Genomic DNA, 19,310 nt, shown 5'->3' on the forward strand with positions numbered 1-19,310 from the left:
GAACGGAATTAAATTGCAACGTACATATTTGATGAGTCTTAGTGAATCGTCATTGACTGTATAAATACAACATCAAGACCATCAACAAGTGAGTGTGTGAAGAATAGAAAGGATAGGGCATGCATAATGCATATCATTTTACAAAAAGAAACCATCCCAGATTTGAGGGAACACTTCAACGTGTTATCAGCTTAGATTAGAAGCACAATTCCCTCAAAGTGTGAGAACAATTTCTTGTTGTATTCATAGATCAATTATCACACACACACGCACACCATCACTCACATATACACAGAGAATCAAGCCTATTGAATAGCTGAGTGAGTCTTGCACAAAGACATTAAACTTGTGTATGTAGTCTTTAACACATAGATGTTAAACAAGTATTGGCTGGAAGGTGCTGTCTTCAGTCTGGACTAGGAGTTCGGCCAGGCAGTAGCGTAAGTCATAAGCTGAGTGGGTTTGTACAAGGTATTGTATAAATCAAAGCCTTCTTGTGGATCCTACCCGAGGTGGTAGAAGGGGTGACGTAGGAGCATTTGAAGCCTCCGAACATCCATAAACATATCTTGTGTATTTAACTATTTAACTATTTTTTTAAAACTGATTTGATCAGTTCGAGCTGATATCAGTTTAGTTCTCACCATAACTAAACTGATACAAGCAAGAATTGATCCCCCTTATTTCAGTTAATCAGTTTAAACGAGCAAAAAGCTTTAAACTGATAAGCTTTCTTAACAAAGGATTACTTGAAGTATTTTCCGTTTGGCTTAAAACTAAACTCGATTTAATTCATATGTGTTTACATTCTTAGAACCAAGCTATTGCAGCTCATTGAGAATATTGTGTTTGAAGCACCCTCACAGGTGCCCAGCACATATTTTGTCAATTAGAAACCCGAACTAGATGCATATATGAGCCCTTGAAATTAAAACCACAATATGGCTAAGTAATGACTTAAAAACCCAAACATTATGGTTGTCCGAGTCCTTTAACGTAAAACCAAAATTTGGCTAACAGAATAAGAAACCGGAAGTAGATTACTGTCCGAGCCCTTGAACTTAAAGCCAAAATTCAGTAAAGTAATTAAATAAAAACCCCGAACTAGATGGATATCCAAGCCATTGAAATTAAAACCAAAATCTGGCTAAATAATGGCTTAAAAACACGAAAATTATGGTCGTCCGAGTCCTTTAACTTAAAATTGAAATTTGGACAAGTAGTTTATTTAAAACCTGAACACTATGGCTGTTCGAGCCCTTTAACATAAAACCAAAATTTGGCTAATAGGCTAAGAAACCCGAACTTGATAGCCATCTGAGCCCTTGAACTTAAAGCCAGCATTTGGCTATGTTTCGTTTACGTGAATTTCACATTCATGGGCATCTATGGTGTCGAGCCGATGGTCAGGCTATTGTAGATGTGCCACATTCGTAGAATTTGTTTTCATGAGCGCCACATTCGTGAGCTTACGTGGTTCTGATCTGGTGGTCGGGCTATTGGAGGTGCACCACATTCGTGGAGTTTGTTTGCATTAATGCCACATTTTTTGGCTTATTGGCGCCGATCTGGTGGTCGAGCTTTTGGAGGTGTACCACATTCGTGTACTTTGTTTGCATGAGTGCCACATTCGTGGGCTTATGTGGTGCCGAGCTGGTGGTCGGGCTATTGGAGGTGTGCCACATTCGTAGACTTTTCTTGCATGAGTGCCACATTCGTGGGCTTACATGGTGCCGAGCTGGTGGTCAGGCTATTGGAGGTGTGCCACATTCGTGGACTTTGTTTGCATGAGTGCCAAATTCGTAGGATTACGTGGTGCCGAGCTGGTGGTAGGGCTATTGGAGGTGTGCCACACTCATGGACTTTGTTTGCATGAGTGCCACATTCATGAGATTACGTGGTGCCGATCTGTTGGTCGGGCTACTGGAGATGTGCAGCATTCGTGGACTTCGTTCACAAGTTCATAAACATCGTTAGTTTTGTTCTAATAGTCTAAAGATAAACCATTTCACATAATGAAGACTTTAGTAATGGAAATAGGCATATTGAAAGCATAAAATACATAGCGATGGGCCTTTAAACATAATATTTCTTTAAATGTTGATCATTTCTTAGACATTTTACTTTTTTTTCCTTCTGCATCCTCTAGATAATAGGCTGTGACCCCAGCTCTTCCTACAATTTTGAAGGGGCCTTCGTACTTAGGATCAAGCTTTCCTCTCTCTCCGTGGTGTTTGATCTTTCTCATTACTAATTCTCCTTCCTCAAATATCCCTGGATAGGCTCTTTTATTGTAAGCTTGGATCATCTTTTTGCGATAGGCGTTCATCCTAACTTTGGCCCTCTCTCTGTTTTCTTCCACAAGATACAAATCCTTGGCCCGGAGGGTATCATTGTCCAGGCCATACCCCATAATACGAAAATTTTCTTGTCTAATCTCGACAAGCAGCACTATCTCCATTCCATACTCCATATTGTAGGGTGTTTCTTTGGTCGCAGTCCGAGCTGTGGTTCGGTAAGACCAGAGTACGCTCGAGAGCTCATATGCCCAGCTACCATGTGCCTCGCCTTGCCGAGCTTTCAACGCCTATACTATTGACCTGTTGGTGACCTCAACTTGTCCATTGCCTTGGGGGTAGGCCACGAATGTGAATAGCTGCTGAATCTTCATTTCTTCACATCAGGACCTACCTTTTGATCCGCAGAACTATCTTCCATTTTCATAAATGAGTCTTCGAGGTATTCCAAATCAGCATATGATATTTTCCACATGAACTTCAAGAGTTCATTTTCTATAATCCTGGATAGTGGCTCGGCCTCCACCCACTAGGAAAAGTAGTCAATTGCGACCAACAGGAACCTCTTTTGTCCTGAGCCCATTGTGAAGGGCACAAAAATTTCCATGCCCCATTGATCGAACGGACATGATGCCACGACTGCCTTCATGAGTTCTAGTGGCCGTTTTTGTAGGTTGACATGTTTCTGACAGCTATGAAAAGCTTTGACTAGGACGGAGGCATCTTTTTTCAAAGATGGCCAGAAGAATCCGGTCATTAATGTTTTACGGGCAAGGGCCATGCTGCCTAGATGGTTTCTGCAGCATCCCTCGTGTATTTTTCTAAGAACGTAATTAGCTTATGTTTATCTCCAAGCATTTCAGGAGTGTCTGGGAAAATGACCTCTTGAAAAAGATGCCCCCGATCGTTACAAAACAGAGAGCCCTTCTTTTGATTTCTCTCACTTTTCTTTCTTCTCCGAGCAGTATTTCATGATTTAGATATTAGTGGATATCATACCTCCAATATTCTTCTGCTACCTCAGCAATTACGTCATCCAACTGTTCGAGCAGAGAGACGATCCCTCGGCCCGTCGGGTCGGGCTCGGCTGCCCGATCCACAGCGCTTGCCAGTCTGGCCAGCCGATTTCTTTCTCATATCTGTCATGGTATTAGCTCCATGATGAGTTTTGAGAATTCTTCCTTGGCTTTATCCAACGCTTGAGCATATCTGACCATTTTATCATTCTTCACGTCGAACTTCCCATTGCATTTTGGACGACTAGTTGGGAATCTGAGTATAAGAAGGCTAGGGAAATTCCCATATTACGGGCTCCTTTGAGTCCTAACAAGAGTGCTTCATACTCAGCTTCATTATTCGACGCTCTGAAATCCAACCTGACCAAAATTCCGGTCTCTTCTCCCCATGGGGAGATAAGCATAATGCCGACCCTGCTTCATGTCTGACAAGAAGATTCATCTACAAAAATCTTCCATTGTTACTCTTCTTCTAGCAGTATTGTTTCTACCAAGAAATTGGCCAGGGCTTGCGCTTTTATTGATGTTTAGGGTTCATATTTGATGTCGTATTCACTTAGCTCTGTTACCCACTTGATCAGTCTTCCTGAGACGTCTGGGTCTATTGTGATTCTACCCAGGGTACAGTTGGTGAGGATTGTTATGGGGTGCGACATGAAATAAGGCCTTAATTTCCTCGTCGTAACGATCAAAGCCAGAGCTAGTTTCTCTTGAGTTGTGTAATTTAGCTCGGACCCTCTCAGTGAGTGACTGACAAAATAGATCGGCTGATGGGTTGTTCCTTCTCTTCTAACCAAGACCAAGCTGGCGGCCCGGGAAGTGACTGACAAGTTGACCAGCAGCTCTTCCCCCAGGACGGGTGTGTTGAGAATGCGGGGTTCTTTCAAATATGCTTTCAATTCTTGGAAGGCCTCTTCACTTTGTTCTTTCCACTCAAAATTTTTTGTCTTTCGGAGTACCTTAAAGAAAGAAAGTTCTTATGAGCCGACCTAGCTATGAATCGGACTAGGGAGGCTATCCTCTCAGTCAATCTTTGGACTGCTTGGAGATTGAAGGGGGAAACCATAGTGGCCAGGGTCCAAACTTTCTGGGGGTTGGCTTCAATCCCTCTCCTTGTAAACATGTAGCCCGAGAATTTTTCGGTTCGAACTCCTAGTGTGCATTTGCTGGGGTTGAGCTTGAGCCTGTAGCCGCGAAGTTCTGGAAAGTTTGTTTTAGGTCTGCTATAAAGTGATCGGCCACCCTTGTCTTAATAAGGATGTCGTCCACATATACTTCAATATTTTTCCCTATCTTCTCTTTGAACACTCGATCCCTGAGCCTTTGATAAGTAGCCCCGTTGTTTTTAAGGTCGAATGGCATTACGACATAGCAATAGGTTCTTATGGATTTGACAAAACTCTCTTTGTCTTGGTCTTCCCTAGCCAATGGGATTTGATGGTATCCCTTATAAACATCCAAGAAACTTAGCAATTCATGGCCTGCTGTGGAATCCACTAATTGATCTATCATGGGCAGAGGATAGCAGTCCTTGGGGCATGCTTTGTACGGGTCATGAAAGTCAATTCAGATCCGCCATTTTCCCGAGGACTTAAGCACCCGTACAAGATTTGAAAACCAGGTCGGGAAATGTACATCCTGGATGTGCCCGGATTTTAACAAATCTTCCACTTGTTCTTGAATGATGGCATCTTTGTCTGGCCCTGAAATGACGTTTCTTCTCGATGACGGGTCATAATTCATTTGAGATGTTCCGTTTGTGCTCCATTACCTCGGTGCGGAACCCGATGAGGTCGGCCACAGACCAATCGAAGACATCCTTGTTTTACTGCAAGCATGTTATCGCTTGGCTCCTTAGGGGCTCTTCCAATGTGTTTGATATTTTAACCGCCCCTACTGGGGGGGAGATGATAATTTCTTCACACTCTTCCTCTAAAGTCACCTCGGCAGCGTTTTCTATCAAGTTCAAATGGTCGTGCTCCCGGGACCTGGGTCGGCTTGGGTGCTCGGTTTTAGTGACTTTTTGTTCAAACCGCACTTCTTCTACATAGCACTTTTGTTATTTGTGTGCCCATAATCTTTTTGGAAGTCGCAATATATATCTGACCTGGGTCTCCGAGGCCATTGATCACTTCCCCAGAGCCTCTTTATAAGGTGTTTGTTCTCACATATTTGGACGGCCCTGCGTTTGCTAACTTTGAGTGGGGTGTATGCAACAAACTATCCCAAGGGCTTCCGCACGATCGGATCGGTCCGGTCGAGGAGCCGAGCTGATAGGTTGGATTTCTTGGGGATGTTGTTTGGGTCTTTCCGTTGATGAGCTCGGGCGAGCTAGACTTCTTCAAAGTTGACATATTTATCCGCTCAGGCAAGGAGCTCGTCATAGGTACTTGCCCGCTTTTTATTAATGACTTCAGGAAAACCTCAGTTAGAACTTTTCAAGTTCGCAATCTTGATTTTGATGATAACAAAACTTGTTAATTGTGTTACTAATGATCTACCTTAGTGTGCAGCATCTAGGATCACTCACGAGATGTTTTAGATCGTAAAACTAAAAGACCCAACTGATCGCACAAAATGAATCAGTCTAACAGGTTACATCAATTGAGCAGTCCAGGTGATTGTCCAGTTGATAGGTGATTCAGCAGGAAAACCTCAGATGCATGGCCAGCCAAAGGAGTGTTCAACTGATGAAGAAACCCAGCTGATCAGTCCAACTGAACGAGTGTGAAATCAGTTCAACTGACGAGTCAACTGATTTCACCAGCCCAACTGAAGGATCAGTTCAACTGACCTGTTCGAAGCATCCATCAGAATCTTTCAGTTATGGATGAAGACAAACTTTTTCAAGAGGAATCCAGCTGTACGTGAAGGTACAAATCCATTATCCAGTCAAAGGACAATAATGGACGTTGTATCAGTGCATTAAAGACAAAACTGTTTCAGAAGGGCGGTCGAAAAGTCGAGACACAAAGTCCAAGAAACGAATTCAAGATGCAACGGATACAATAAATGAGTCTCACTGTACGATCAGTTTTCCCGCCTATATAAAGAGAAGATCAGTGAAGACTCAAACATATATATAACTCAAGAGAGAAAAGAAAAGGGCACGCTTCAAAGTCATATAAGCTTAAGAGAAGCATTCAGCCCAGTCGAGGGAACTCTTCACAGATAGATCAGCTTAGATTAGAAGCGTATTTCCCTCTGTGTGTGAGAACATCCTTGTTCAGTTTTCACACACACAAACACTCTCAATCACTCAAATACAGTCTTGGACAAAGACGTTAAACTTGTGTATGTAGTCTTTCTCACATAGACATTAAAGAAGTGTTGACTGGAAGGTAGTGCCTTCAGTCTAAGTCTAGGAGTTCAGTTTAGGCAGTGGGTAAGTCCTAGCTAAGTGGGTTTGTACAAAGAGTTGTATAAATCAAAATCTTCTAGTGGATCCTACCCGAGGCGGTAGAAGGGGCGACGTAGGAGCAGTTGAAGTCTCCGAACATCCTTAAACATATCTTGTGTATTTAACTGTCTAACTATTGTTTTTCAAACTGTTTGGATCAGTTATTGTATCCATCAGTTCAGTTGTCACCATAACTTATCCATTTTCGGTTATTCAATTTACATAAGATAAAATGCTTTCTAATATAACAGTCTTCTTCACGAAGGATTACTTCGAGTTTCTTCCGCTTGGTTTTTATCCAAACTCGATTTAATTCATCGGTGTTAATATTCATAGAACACGAGCTATTGCAGCTCATTGGAGAAAATTTTGTTTGAAATATTATCAATCAGTTTTAAAACTTAGTTTTTAAGAAAATTTTTTTCCTTTTCATCAACTGAAAAGTAGTTTCTTAATTCTGTCCATCTCTTTTAAAAGGTTTTAACTCAGTTTTGGAGATGGAGCTTTTGGTTATTTTAATTTCATTAAATTCAGTTATAAAGGGGGAGCCTTTAAAGATATTTGAACTGACTAACCCTTGAACTGAATATATTGCGCTTAACTGCTCAGGTTTTGTAATCATCAAAAAGAGTGAGATTGTTGGAAATTTTCAAATTCGTAATTTTGATTTTGATAATAACAAAACTTGTTAATTTTGTTACTAATGATCTACATTAGTGTGCAGCATCTAGGATCACTCACGAGATATTTTACATAGCAAAACTAAAAGACCCAACTGATCGCACAAAATGAATCAGTCTAATTGGTTATGTCAATTGAGCAGTCCAGCTGATTGTCCAGTTGATAGGTGATTCAGCTGGAAAACCTCAGAAGCCTGGCCAGCCGAATGAGTATTCAATTGATGAAGAAACCCAGCTGTTCAGTCCAACTGAATGAGTGTGAAATCAGTTCCACTGATGAGTCAACTGATTTCACCAGCCCAACTGAAAGATCAGTTCAAATGACCAGTTTCAAGCATCAGCCAGAATCTTTCAGTTATGGATGAAGACAAACTCTTTCAAGAGGAATCCAGCTGTACGTGAAGGTACAAAGTCATTATCCAGTCAAAGGACAAGAATGGACGTTGCATTAGATCATAAAGACAAAACATTTCAGAAGGGCGGTCGAAAAGTCGAGACACAAAGTCCAAGAACGAATTCAAGATGCAACGGATACAATAAATGAGTCCCACTGTACGATCGGTTTTCCCGCCTATATAAAGAGAAGATCAGTAAAGACTCAAACATATATACAACTCAAGAGAGAAAAGAAAAGGGCACGCTTCAAAGTCATATCAGCTTAAGAGAAGCATTCAGCCCAGTTGAGGGAACTCTTAAAAGATAGATCAGCGTAGATTAGAAGCGTATTTCCCTCTGTGTGTGAGAACATCCTTGTTCAGTTCTCACACACACAAACACTCTCAATCACTCAAATACAGTCTTACACAAAGACGTTAAACTTGTGTATGTAATCTTTCTCACATAGACATTAAAGAAGTGTTGACTGGAAGTTGCTGCCTTCAGTCTAAGTCTAGGAGTTCAGTTTAGGCAGTGGGTAAGTCCTAGCTGAGTGGGTTTGTACAAAGAGTCGTATAAATCAAAGTCTTCTAGTGGATCCTACCCGAGGCGGTAGAAGGGGTGACGTAGGAGCAGTTGAAGTCTCGGAAATCCATAAACATATTTTGTGTATTTAACTGTCTAACTATTGTTTTTCAAACTGTTTGGATCAGTTAGAGTATCCATCAGTTCATTTGTCATCATAACTGAACTGATGAATGCAAAAACTAATCTATCCCTTTTCGGTTATTCAGTTTACATAAGATAAAATGCTTTCTAATATAACAGTCTTCTACGCGAAGGATTACTTCGAGTTTCTTCTGCTTGGTTTTAACCAAACTCGATTTAATTCATCGATGTTAATATTCTTAGAACACCTGCTATTGCAGCTCATTGGAGAATATTTTGTTCGAAGCATCCCAAAGATGCTGAGCAAACGATCCTTCAACCTCCATAAGGATCCCCTAAACAAATGCACTTATTAACCGATCGGACGTGGCAGACATAATTTTGATAACCACAGCGCTAAATCGTCGTATGTATTCTCATAATCTCTCGTGCTCCTGTTGTCTCATAGAAAAAAGACTGAAAGGAGTAACTGGGTGTTTCTTGCTGCTGGCGAACTGATGAAGGAAAGCACGGCTAAAATCTTAAAAGTCTTGATGTCACGGGGCTGAAGGAAGTTGAACCATTGTTGAGCAGACCCTATCAGGGTTGTAATGAAGCCTCGCATTTGATGGAGTCCGAGTATTGGTGGAGGAGTGCTGCGTTTTCAAACCGTGGCAGGTGGTCCTCGGGATCCCCTTTCCCATCATTTTCTGCAATGTTATGGAATTAAAAGTTTTTATGGAGTTTTCAGCCAATATCTCAGCAGAGAACGGTATGGCCCGGGTCGTTGGAGGGAGATACACATTTCGCTTGTCCTTCAACTAATCAATCTCCTCTCTCATTTTCTTCATATCGGCTAATTGTGCCTCATGTTCGGAGGCTAGGGGGTCGGCCCCCTCCTCCGTGTCTGGACAACACCTGATCCACTGTGGCTATAATCAGCTCTGTCAGTTTGGCCACAGTGACGCTTTGGCTACCATTATTATTCCGGTCTCCTTCGCTTCCATTGACCATATCTTCAGCATTCGCCATCTTATCAATTTGTGAATCTTATCAATTTTTTCTTCAATTTTCCCACAGACGACGCCAGTTGATAATACCAAAATTTTATCTCGGGTTCGGTCTGGAGAGCAGATCTTCAAATCTTCACAGATGAACGGGTCGGGTCGGGATCCTGAGTTCTGCACAAGCGAAAATAGGGTTAGGGATGCTGGAGAGTTCTCCAGCGTAGCCCCTCCAATTCTTAAGTCAGTTCTGGGAGCAAACTTTAAGCATGTAGTATGCTAGTACTAAGTGAGCAGGGAAGTGTGAATGTGTAAAATCGTAGCACATACCTGGTATTTATAGAGGGGGTTTAGTTACCTTGCTGAGTAGGATTATTGCTGAAATAGAGTCCTATCTGAGATGGGAGACTCCAAATACTAAGACTCTACCCAAACAGCGGCTATGACTCTCGCCTTATCTTGACTAGATTTACCCGAATCCTGGATTTATCGGTGCCCTTATCTATCCCTGATAAAATCTTCGTATCTTTTTAGTTGCGTCGAGGCTCAGAACTCCTGACCCTTTGATGGGCTCAGATCTCCCAGTCCCTCTGTGAGCTTGGGCCCCCAATAGTGTTTGGGATCATGAGCTGGGACTCTCGATATGGGCTCGGAATCGTGGGCTATGGATTGTCTTGACATAGACTAGGATCCGTTCAGGTGTACCAAATTTAGGAGGCATCAATATTTTAATTCAAAATCTAATATCTAATGTTTTAAAATGATTTGTCCTATGATGTGCTATCACCAAACCTTATTTTTTGATTCGACCAAACATGATGATTTGGAGATATTTTTATGTATTTTTTTAAATAAAAAAATAATTTAAGCTTGTTGTCCTCGATAACTTGAAATTTCATACTTTGAATCATGGTGATCTCGTGACACATTGAAACTTTGTGTGTGATATGCATGCCCCGGGTGATAATTTCAGGAATAAAAATAAAAAAAAATAAATAAGGATTCAATCAATTGTTGAGTGTATCTTTTATGAAACGATTGCACATGTCTATTTTCGTGAGACGAATGACCCGATTTATACTTAGAGTTAAAAATAATATTTTTGACATAAAATAATATTTTCAATGGTTTACATCAAATAAGAGATCTGTTTTGTAAATTTAATTTGCGAGACCATCTCATAAAATTTTGATTGTGATTGTTCTATTTGAAAAACATTTTTATGTTTCCCCTGGTCATTAATCAGCAGCGTGTTTGTTCACTTTCAAGTGGATATGACACATCAAATTTTGAATGTAGTCATAATAAATATATGACTTCTCAGTACATGTATAGTGGGTCACTTCCTCTACGTTTCTACTATTAAACTTATAGTAATAACTAGGGCCGCCAAAATATCTGAAAATCTCAATTCAATTCAATTCGGATCCGCTCCACTCGTGTTTCGAAAAGCTCTCGGCCCGTATTTTTCCGACCCGAGTTATCAAGATTTTTCTCATCTCATCAATGTCGGAAGAGGGATCGAGAAACTAATATCATCCTGACAAGATTCACAACCCGACCTCATTGTTTTAATTTTATAAAAAAATATTATGATATTATTAACAATTAAGTAGGAAGATTGTCATTTTAAATAAAGTAATATTGGGTCGAAGCAAATATAGAAATTGCCAGACGTATTTAAAAGGGTTAGCCTATAAATTATAATTTTAATTGTTAAATTAAATAGTTAATTAATTCACCGAAAAAACAAATCATATAACAAATATTATAATTCAAATAAAATTATATAAAATAAAAGATTATTTATTGATATTTTCTGCTTTCGACCTAAACTTAGAAAAGTAAAGAGACTACAATGTTATTTTCACCCTTATATATATCGCGATATCTTCTCTCTACTCGAGGGGAAAGTTAGCCTATATGACAGGGATCCCAATATTATCAGGTACAGGATCAAGAGAAAAAAAAAATGATTCTCTGTTCTTATAGGATAGGAATTGGGTAGATGGGTTATGGAACGAGTCCCGCACAATCCACCTCTAGTAATAATTCTCTTTTTGTATAAAAATAAAAATATTGACATTATTTTTTTAAAAAAATCAATAATTTAAAGATAAATTAGAGAAAAATCTTAGGCTCAAGTTTAAAATTAGGATTTACTCCATAACACCTCAAATCCTAGTTTGAACTCTCCAACTATGACAAAGTGGTCAAAAATATCATTAAATTTATAACTGATCCACAAATGATAAAAGAACCTAGATAAAATTATTTCAAACATTCCAAATTATTATTATTGTGTAATTAACTGTTTGAGGGGGAGAATTTTCTCAAATAATATGGATCTAAACACATGTTCGAGATTACTTATTTCAACAATTTGGAAAATTAGAAACATGAATACCTAACCAATGTTAGATATCAAGAGTAAAGTGGAACTTATCAGCATCCAAAGGTAAAATTATTATTCAGGCTAATAAATTCCTAGAAATAGTACCGAATTTGTTAAGAAAATATTATTTCCAAGAATTTTGGTGTATGACAAAAACAAATATTCAACTACGGTTCGTATATCAGATATGCAGCAGTTCAACCGCTCAGCTGACTGATCAAAGCTCAAACCAGTTTCAACCGCTCACTTCAGACCGTTATCAGAACCGATCATTAAAGAGAACTAGTTATTACTCAAAGACATTCTCTGACCGGCTTAAATACATTCAAGTATTACACCGCTTTGAAGTCAACAAATTCTTACATCAGTTCCAAGATTGATCTACATTTAATTATCTTTCTCAGAAAAAGGAAGACCAAGCATAGACTTAAAGTTCAGTTGCCCAAAATAGTTTCCTTTAAAGGAACTCCTCAAGAAAAGCGCTTCAGACTTACGCTGAGCAAAAAGAACGTTTAAATGCATCAATAAATTCTCATTAAGGCGACAGCGACACATCTATTCAGGAGGATCAGGTTTACGTTAATTGTCCTTCCCGACCGTTAAGTCATTCGGCTATATCAACAGAGAAGAATGCAAGTCAGACACAAGCAAGCATTACTAATCTCTCTCACAGCTGAAAAACTTTTAGCTTGCATACCTGAAGATCTCAGAGCGCTCAAAAATATTCATACACTCTCTTCGCTCTATCAGCACGCCTTGAACAGAAATACATTCGATCATCTCAGGATCATTTTTGTGCTACTCAAACAAAATCACCTTTACATATCAGTAACCTGTTGGTTATTTGATTAAGTCGTGGTGTCTGGTGAACTAAGTGTTCTTAATATCCAGAAGTGTAAAGTGATAACTAAGAGTTCCAATACAGGCAGTGTGATAAGTCCTGGTTGGAGTGGGCTGTTGCAAATATTTTGTAAAGTCAAAGTCTTTTAGTGGAATCCTTCCTGAAAGAGGAAGAAGGGGTGACGTAGGAGTATTCAATCTCCGAACATCCATAAATTCTGTGTCATTTACTTCCTGCATATTTCATATCTTTTCAACCGCATTCTATTGTCAAGTTTTCTATTCCGTACTTATTAGTGGTTCACGTTTTCGACCATTTGAGAAAGAATTTTTCAACCGCCTGAAAACGGTTGAAAACAAATTTTAAAACAAGAAAATTTGAAAGATTTCATTCACCCCCCCTCTCTAAACTCTTTTCCGATCCCAACAAATGGTATCAGAGCGGGGTTTTTCTCAAACATTGACATCGGTTAAATACTCATGGCATCTTTCAACAAAATTCTCATGTTCTCTAAAGAAGATTATGATGATTGGAAAATTCGCATGCAGGCACATCTAGCAGCTCAGGATGACGATATGTGGTTTGTAATTACTGACGGGCCAATGAAAATCATGAAAGTAAACACAGTCGTCGCCACAACCGAAGGTGCTCCTCAAATGATAGAAAAGCACAGATCTGAATGGTCGGCTTAGGATAAAAAGAAAGCAAATCTTGATAACGTTGCAAAAGATATCCTCTATAAGACATTGGATAAGAACATGTTCGCCAAAATCAAGACATGCACCACCGCGAAGGAGATATGGGAGAAACTTATTCAACTATGCGAAGGGAATGATCAGACTAAGGAAAACAAGCTGACCGTGGCTATTCAAAAGTTCGATAACGCAAAGATGAAGCCAGGAGAAACTCTTGCAGAATTTGATGAGCGATTGAGTGGTATCATCATCGAGCTCATTTCACTTGGAAAAGAATATTCTAAAAGAGAAATTGCTTTGAAGGTTATGCGATCTCTACCCAGAGAATGGGATGTAAAGACTATAGCAATGCGAGAATCCAAAGATCTAAACAAACTAGAACTTCACGATCTCTTTGCTGACCTCAAAGCATATGAGTTCGAGCTTGGCATATGAACTGAAGAAGATCCACCCACCTCTCAGCAGACGAAGGCACTGCCAGCTACTATAGTGACTCTTCCGGTCGAAGAGTCATCAAGTAAGAAATCGGCCGAGCAATTAAGCAATGAAGCCATGTCTTTATTCGTTAAAAATTTAGTAAATTCATGCGTAAAAATCAATCACAGATGAATAAACCTCACTTCAACAAGGACCATACTAATGATGGTCAAGCTTGTTTTAACTGTGGAAAGAAAGGACACTTTATTGCAGAATGCAACAGGCCAAAGAAAGATGAAAAGAAATCAAGTGATAGAAGACGGTTTAAAGACAACAAAAGATACATCAAAAAGAAGAATCAGCGAGTCCTAGTTGCAGAAGAGGATAAAGGCAAATGGGCTGATTCAGAACCAGAAAATCTATTTCTGAAGAATCTTCAAGTGAAAGCGAAGCTGAGAAAGTAGAGTGTCTCATGGCCAAAGAAGATCAAGAATCTACTGATGAAGTGGTATTTTACTTTAACTCTGATGAATTCACACGAGAAGATCTTATCACTGCACTTCACGACATGGTAGATGAGTTTAAGAGGCTATCACAACAGTTCAATGAAGCCAAAACAGAAAAACAAAACTTGGAAAACAAGTTAACTTTCTCTAGCTGTTCGCAGCAAAAAGAGGTTAACGGTTTGAAAGTTAAGTTAAGTCTGCTAACGGATGAGAACGATGATCTGCGAAGATTGTTCCATGCTACTTTGAAAGAAAACAAACGGTTGATTAATATAGTCAACACTTGGAACATGTCCTCTGTTTCTCTTAACAAGATGCATGAAATGCAGAAACCAGCCGGAGACAAAACCGGAATAGGTTATAGCATTAATGAATGCAGTACTTCCGGAGTATCAACTCAACCGCTACTAGAGAAAGACAATTTAAAACCAATTAAATTTGTCAGATCTAGTACGGTATATGAACATGATAAGCCTGAAGTTTAGGGCACTCAAAATGTGAATCTTGAGAACAATGGTAGGCGGCGTGGTTTGGGTTATGTCGAATTTCAGAGTGATAAATCCAACCGGTATTAGCGCAAACCCAGGCCAAATTCAACCGTTCACAGCGGTTCTCACAGAAGGTCAAGTTCAACTGGATATAACACTAAAACTAGACATAACCGTTACTACAACAGCCGACCTGTTCAAAAGAGGTACAGATTGACTGATAGTGACCAAAGGCCGAAACAACATGTATCGCATACACCATCTGATTATCCACCTAATCATGCTTACCTTGGGACACACCATGAAAAATCCTTTAGGATAATTCAGGTGTGGATTCCTAAGGGTCTAATCAATTCAGGACCCAAATAAAAAAGGTACCAATTTCTTATTTCAATAATGTCAGGTATTAAAGAAGAAGAACTTGGGAGAATCAACCTAGGTTTCTGGATAGCAGATGCTCTAGACACATGATTGGAAATAAAGATTTTTTATCAGAAGTAGTCAACTTCAGAGGACCGACAATCACCTTTGGTGACAATTCTAAAGGTAAAGCTGTGGGTAAAGGTAAGATTATCCACGGCAAAATTATTATTAGAGATGTACTTCTTGTGGAAAATCTGTGTTATAACCTGATAAGCATAAGTCAGTTTTGTGACAATGGTTACACCGTGGAATTTCAAAAACATATATGCACTGTCAAAACCACCGCAGGTAATATCATGTTAACTGATCACAGAGAGCAAAATACATAAAAAGTTAAATGGAATGATGAATTTCTCAGTGCACCTACTTGTTTCGTCGCATTAAATGGAAACAAAAATTGGCTTTGGCATAAGCGTCACAATCATCTAAATTTCAAATCCATTGCTACTATTAGTAAGCTTAATTTCGTATCTGGATTGCCTAACATTGACTTTGCCAAAGATAGAATATGCAAAGCATGTCAACTAAGTAAACAGGTCCGCTCAACATTCAAAAACAAGGGAAGAAAATCATCAGCAAGGTGCCTGGAACTTCTTCATATGGATTTGTTTGGACCTATACCGGTAATGAGCTTAGGGGGAAGAAAATACACCCTTGTGGTAATTGATGATTTCTCCAGATTTACATGGGTATCTTTCCTAAGCTCCAAAGATCAAACCTCTTGTCAATTAATCAAGCTGCTCAAAAGACTTCAAAACGAGAAAGGGGTAGCAATTGAAAGAATCAGGAGTGACAGAAGAACTGAATTTCTGAACCAATACATGTCATCTTATCTTGAAGATCATGCCATAAAGCATGAGTTGTCAACTGCAAGATCTCCTCAACAAAACGGAGTGGCTGAAAGAAGAAACCGCACACTGAAAGAAGCAGCTAGAACCATGCTAGCTGAATCAAGTATCTCACAATGATTTTGGGCTGAAGCTATCAACACAGCTTGTTATACTCAAAACCGGTCCATGATCAATAAGAATCATGAAAATACTCCATATGAAATCTGGACCGGCAAACAGCCTGAAGTCGGATATTTTCGCATATTTGGTTGTAAGTGTTTCATTCATATAAATGGTAAGACACATCTTACTGCATTTGATGCAAAAGCTGAAAATGGCATATTTCTGGGATATTCAGTACTGAGCAAAGCATACAGAGTTTACAATCAAAAAACTCTCACTGTTGAAGAATCCATACATGTTGTGTTTGATGAATCATCTATATGTCATGATTATAGTTGTGGGGACCCGGACGCTAATTCAAGTCTTAATCATTATTAATGTCAAATATAACAATTAAGAAAAGTGGGACTAATTTTTTTTTCTTTTTAAATTATAAGTGCGGAAACGTAATGTAATTTATTTAATATACATGTCAGTATAAAAGTACAAATCATGTACTACAAGTCTCTATCTAAACTAGGTTCAACGACTATATATCCAGTGCTGAATCCTATTCTGCTTCTGGGCCCGGATCTCCACGCTAACTATAATCTCTCATCCTCTTCCTGATCCTAATCTTGTCCCACCTGTTGTCATGCACACATACAAACAAGACAACAGCCAGATAACTCCGGTGAGAATTACATTCTCAGTATATATCATGTATACATGCATTTCATATAAACAGATATAACAGCATGAAATAGATATTCAACATGTATCAAAATCAGAAACATGAATCAACACAAACTCTGAATCACACTTAGTGACTCATGGGCTCTGACTCGACTCGTCCTTATCTAGGGATCCCGATCGAAATAAGAACATACACCCACCTACACTCCCGATCGGGGTGGTGGCATGTTCTTATTCACGGACTTTGGCTCTTTCCATATCGAACACCACTAATAGAAGAAACTCCAATCTATTCACTCCGATATAGCCAAACGTCCGACGTCTTCGCAAATCAGCCGCAGACTGGGCCTATCGACCCTGGCGTCCATATCGAACATCAGTAATAGAAGAAACTCCAATTCTATCCACTTCGATATAGCCAAACCTCGGTGACAATGTGCAATGGGCCAGTGATGATTCCATCACAATCAGGCACCTCTGTCACGAGATCGAATGTATACGACTAGGCACATCCGCCTATGACTCAATACATACATTATCTATAAATCCATAGACCAAAGATATCAATCACATTCAATTGCAAATAACAATGCAATAACATAAAGTATGTGATTTTGGGAAACTCAAGTCGAATCCAACTCGAGTTGTGCAATCCCACATCAACATCAATTTATACCTTTCGTTCCGTTCTGTCGATCGGACTCTATCGAAGTCTCGAACTCACTGCCTATCAATATCAATCTGGCAACAACAATATCAATACATTGTATCAATGTATAACTCAAATCAAGACCTGTTCTGATTGATACTCAACTCAAAACATATTCTGATCAATGTCACGATCGAACGATACAATCATAATCAATACTGAATCTGATCGATACCAATCTACTGATGTTTCGACGGCATAGTAATACAGTCTCGATAATCCCGTCAATTTCAATATAAAGAGATAATATCACGAGACATAATCGATATCGATACAACTCATAATCCCAGCAATAACATATCATAATCTCAAATCTGTACAATCTCAGTCATAGCATTTCAGAAAATCATAACAATTACATAAACAGTATGTTCTTCGATCTGACTTCAATTATATACTGATCAGTATACCCAAAACACAATATATCATTCAAATCATAATTCCTCCAATATCATATATCAAACGATATCAGAATTAATAAAACTTACGTCATGTTGTAGCTGCCGTCTCTAGGAACTCAGTGTTGTACTCGGATTCAAAATCTGACGGACTGCAACTCAAAATCTAAAAGAAAAAGCGTAAGAATTTGGAGCTTCTCGATTTCCTCCTATCTTCTTCTGAAGAATTGTACGATTTATGTGTGTATATATATATATATATATATATATATACACACACACATACGCATGTAAGGAAAGTGGCTTAAAGTGCTTACTGCACGTCTCGCGCATATGCGCGACCACCATCGGCGCATATGCGCGAGACACAAAGTCTCGGCGCGTGCATCTCGGCAGCTCTCGCGCATATGCGCGCCTTCCCTCGATGCATATGCGCGAGGTACTCTGGACATGTCGCTTAGCTTCTCGCGCATATGCGCGTTCGTCTTCCGCGCATGTGCGCCACATTATCTGGAAGTGCTGTTGGACACCTCGCTCATATGCGCGCCTTCACTCCGCGCATATACGCGAGGTCTTCTGCCTGTTCTGCGCATGCTCGCACATCAAGTCGCGCATGTGCGCGAGTGCACTACCCTCGCACATCTTTTACGTCTTTTCTCGTCTTTCCCGGTTTAATCTTCTCCGTCTATTATCACATCAATCATCGCCAAATCATTTCAGATTACGGTAATACAATTCTCGGGCCTTACATTTCTCCCTCTTAAGATACGATTTCGTCCCCGAAATCACAGGCAATCAACTCGTATATCACAGGTAATCATATCAGACACCAAATCCGATAAAAGAAGGAGATATATATACAGAAGCTAAAAGAAAACTTACTCCAATGAAACAATTCTAGAATCTTTATTTCATTTCAGATTCTGTCTTCTAAATAGCTTCCTTGATGCCCTTAACCAATCCTTTGAACTTTCAACAACGGAATAGTCTTCGTTCTGAACTATCTTTATTCTACTTATTCTGATTCCATTCTGGAATAATACTTCAAGAGATATAACTCGAAGTAATTCTGATAAAATCAATCTCAAAATACTGGCTATACAACATCCGTATATACCAACTAACAGCTCATAACAAATCAACATCGTCATCTGTTATCAAGTCTGTTCAGGCTAAATCAATTCAATATTCAATCTCCTATATCACATACCATTGGTCGTCATCTGACATTGGCATATCAGGTCTATCTATTCAGAGTTGTCGTCATTCTTTTCTAACTCAACTCCACTTCTTCGCTCATATCTCTGATCATATCCGGTTCAAACTGAGATATCCGGTTCAAACTTATGAACCTCAGAGATATTATCCCCAATCAAGAGGAGATCCATGC

The 19,310-nt window shown here is 39.4% G+C and overlaps 1 protein-coding gene across 1 annotated transcript; it reads right to left on the reverse strand.

Annotated features, from left to right (window-relative positions):
- Positions 1 to 2,104: 2,104 nt before the first annotated feature.
- Positions 2,105 to 2,473, reverse strand: LOC142537706 (uncharacterized). Its single transcript, XM_075643199.1, has one exon. The coding sequence runs from the start codon at positions 2,471 to 2,473 to the stop codon at positions 2,105 to 2,107; it is 369 nt and encodes a 122-aa protein (XP_075499314.1).
- Positions 2,474 to 19,310: the final 16,837 nt, after the last annotated feature.

The sequence above is a fragment of the Primulina tabacum genome, chromosome 2 (genome assembly GCF_025594145.1).
Source record: "Primulina tabacum isolate GXHZ01 chromosome 2, ASM2559414v2, whole genome shotgun sequence".
Taxonomy (NCBI): domain Eukaryota; kingdom Viridiplantae; phylum Streptophyta; class Magnoliopsida; order Lamiales; family Gesneriaceae; genus Primulina; species Primulina tabacum.

Coding starts and splice junctions, on each gene's coding strand:
- LOC142537706 (XM_075643199.1), bottom strand. CDS start 2,473: ATGGAGTATGGAATGGAGATAGTGCTGCTTGTCGAGATTAGACAAGAA.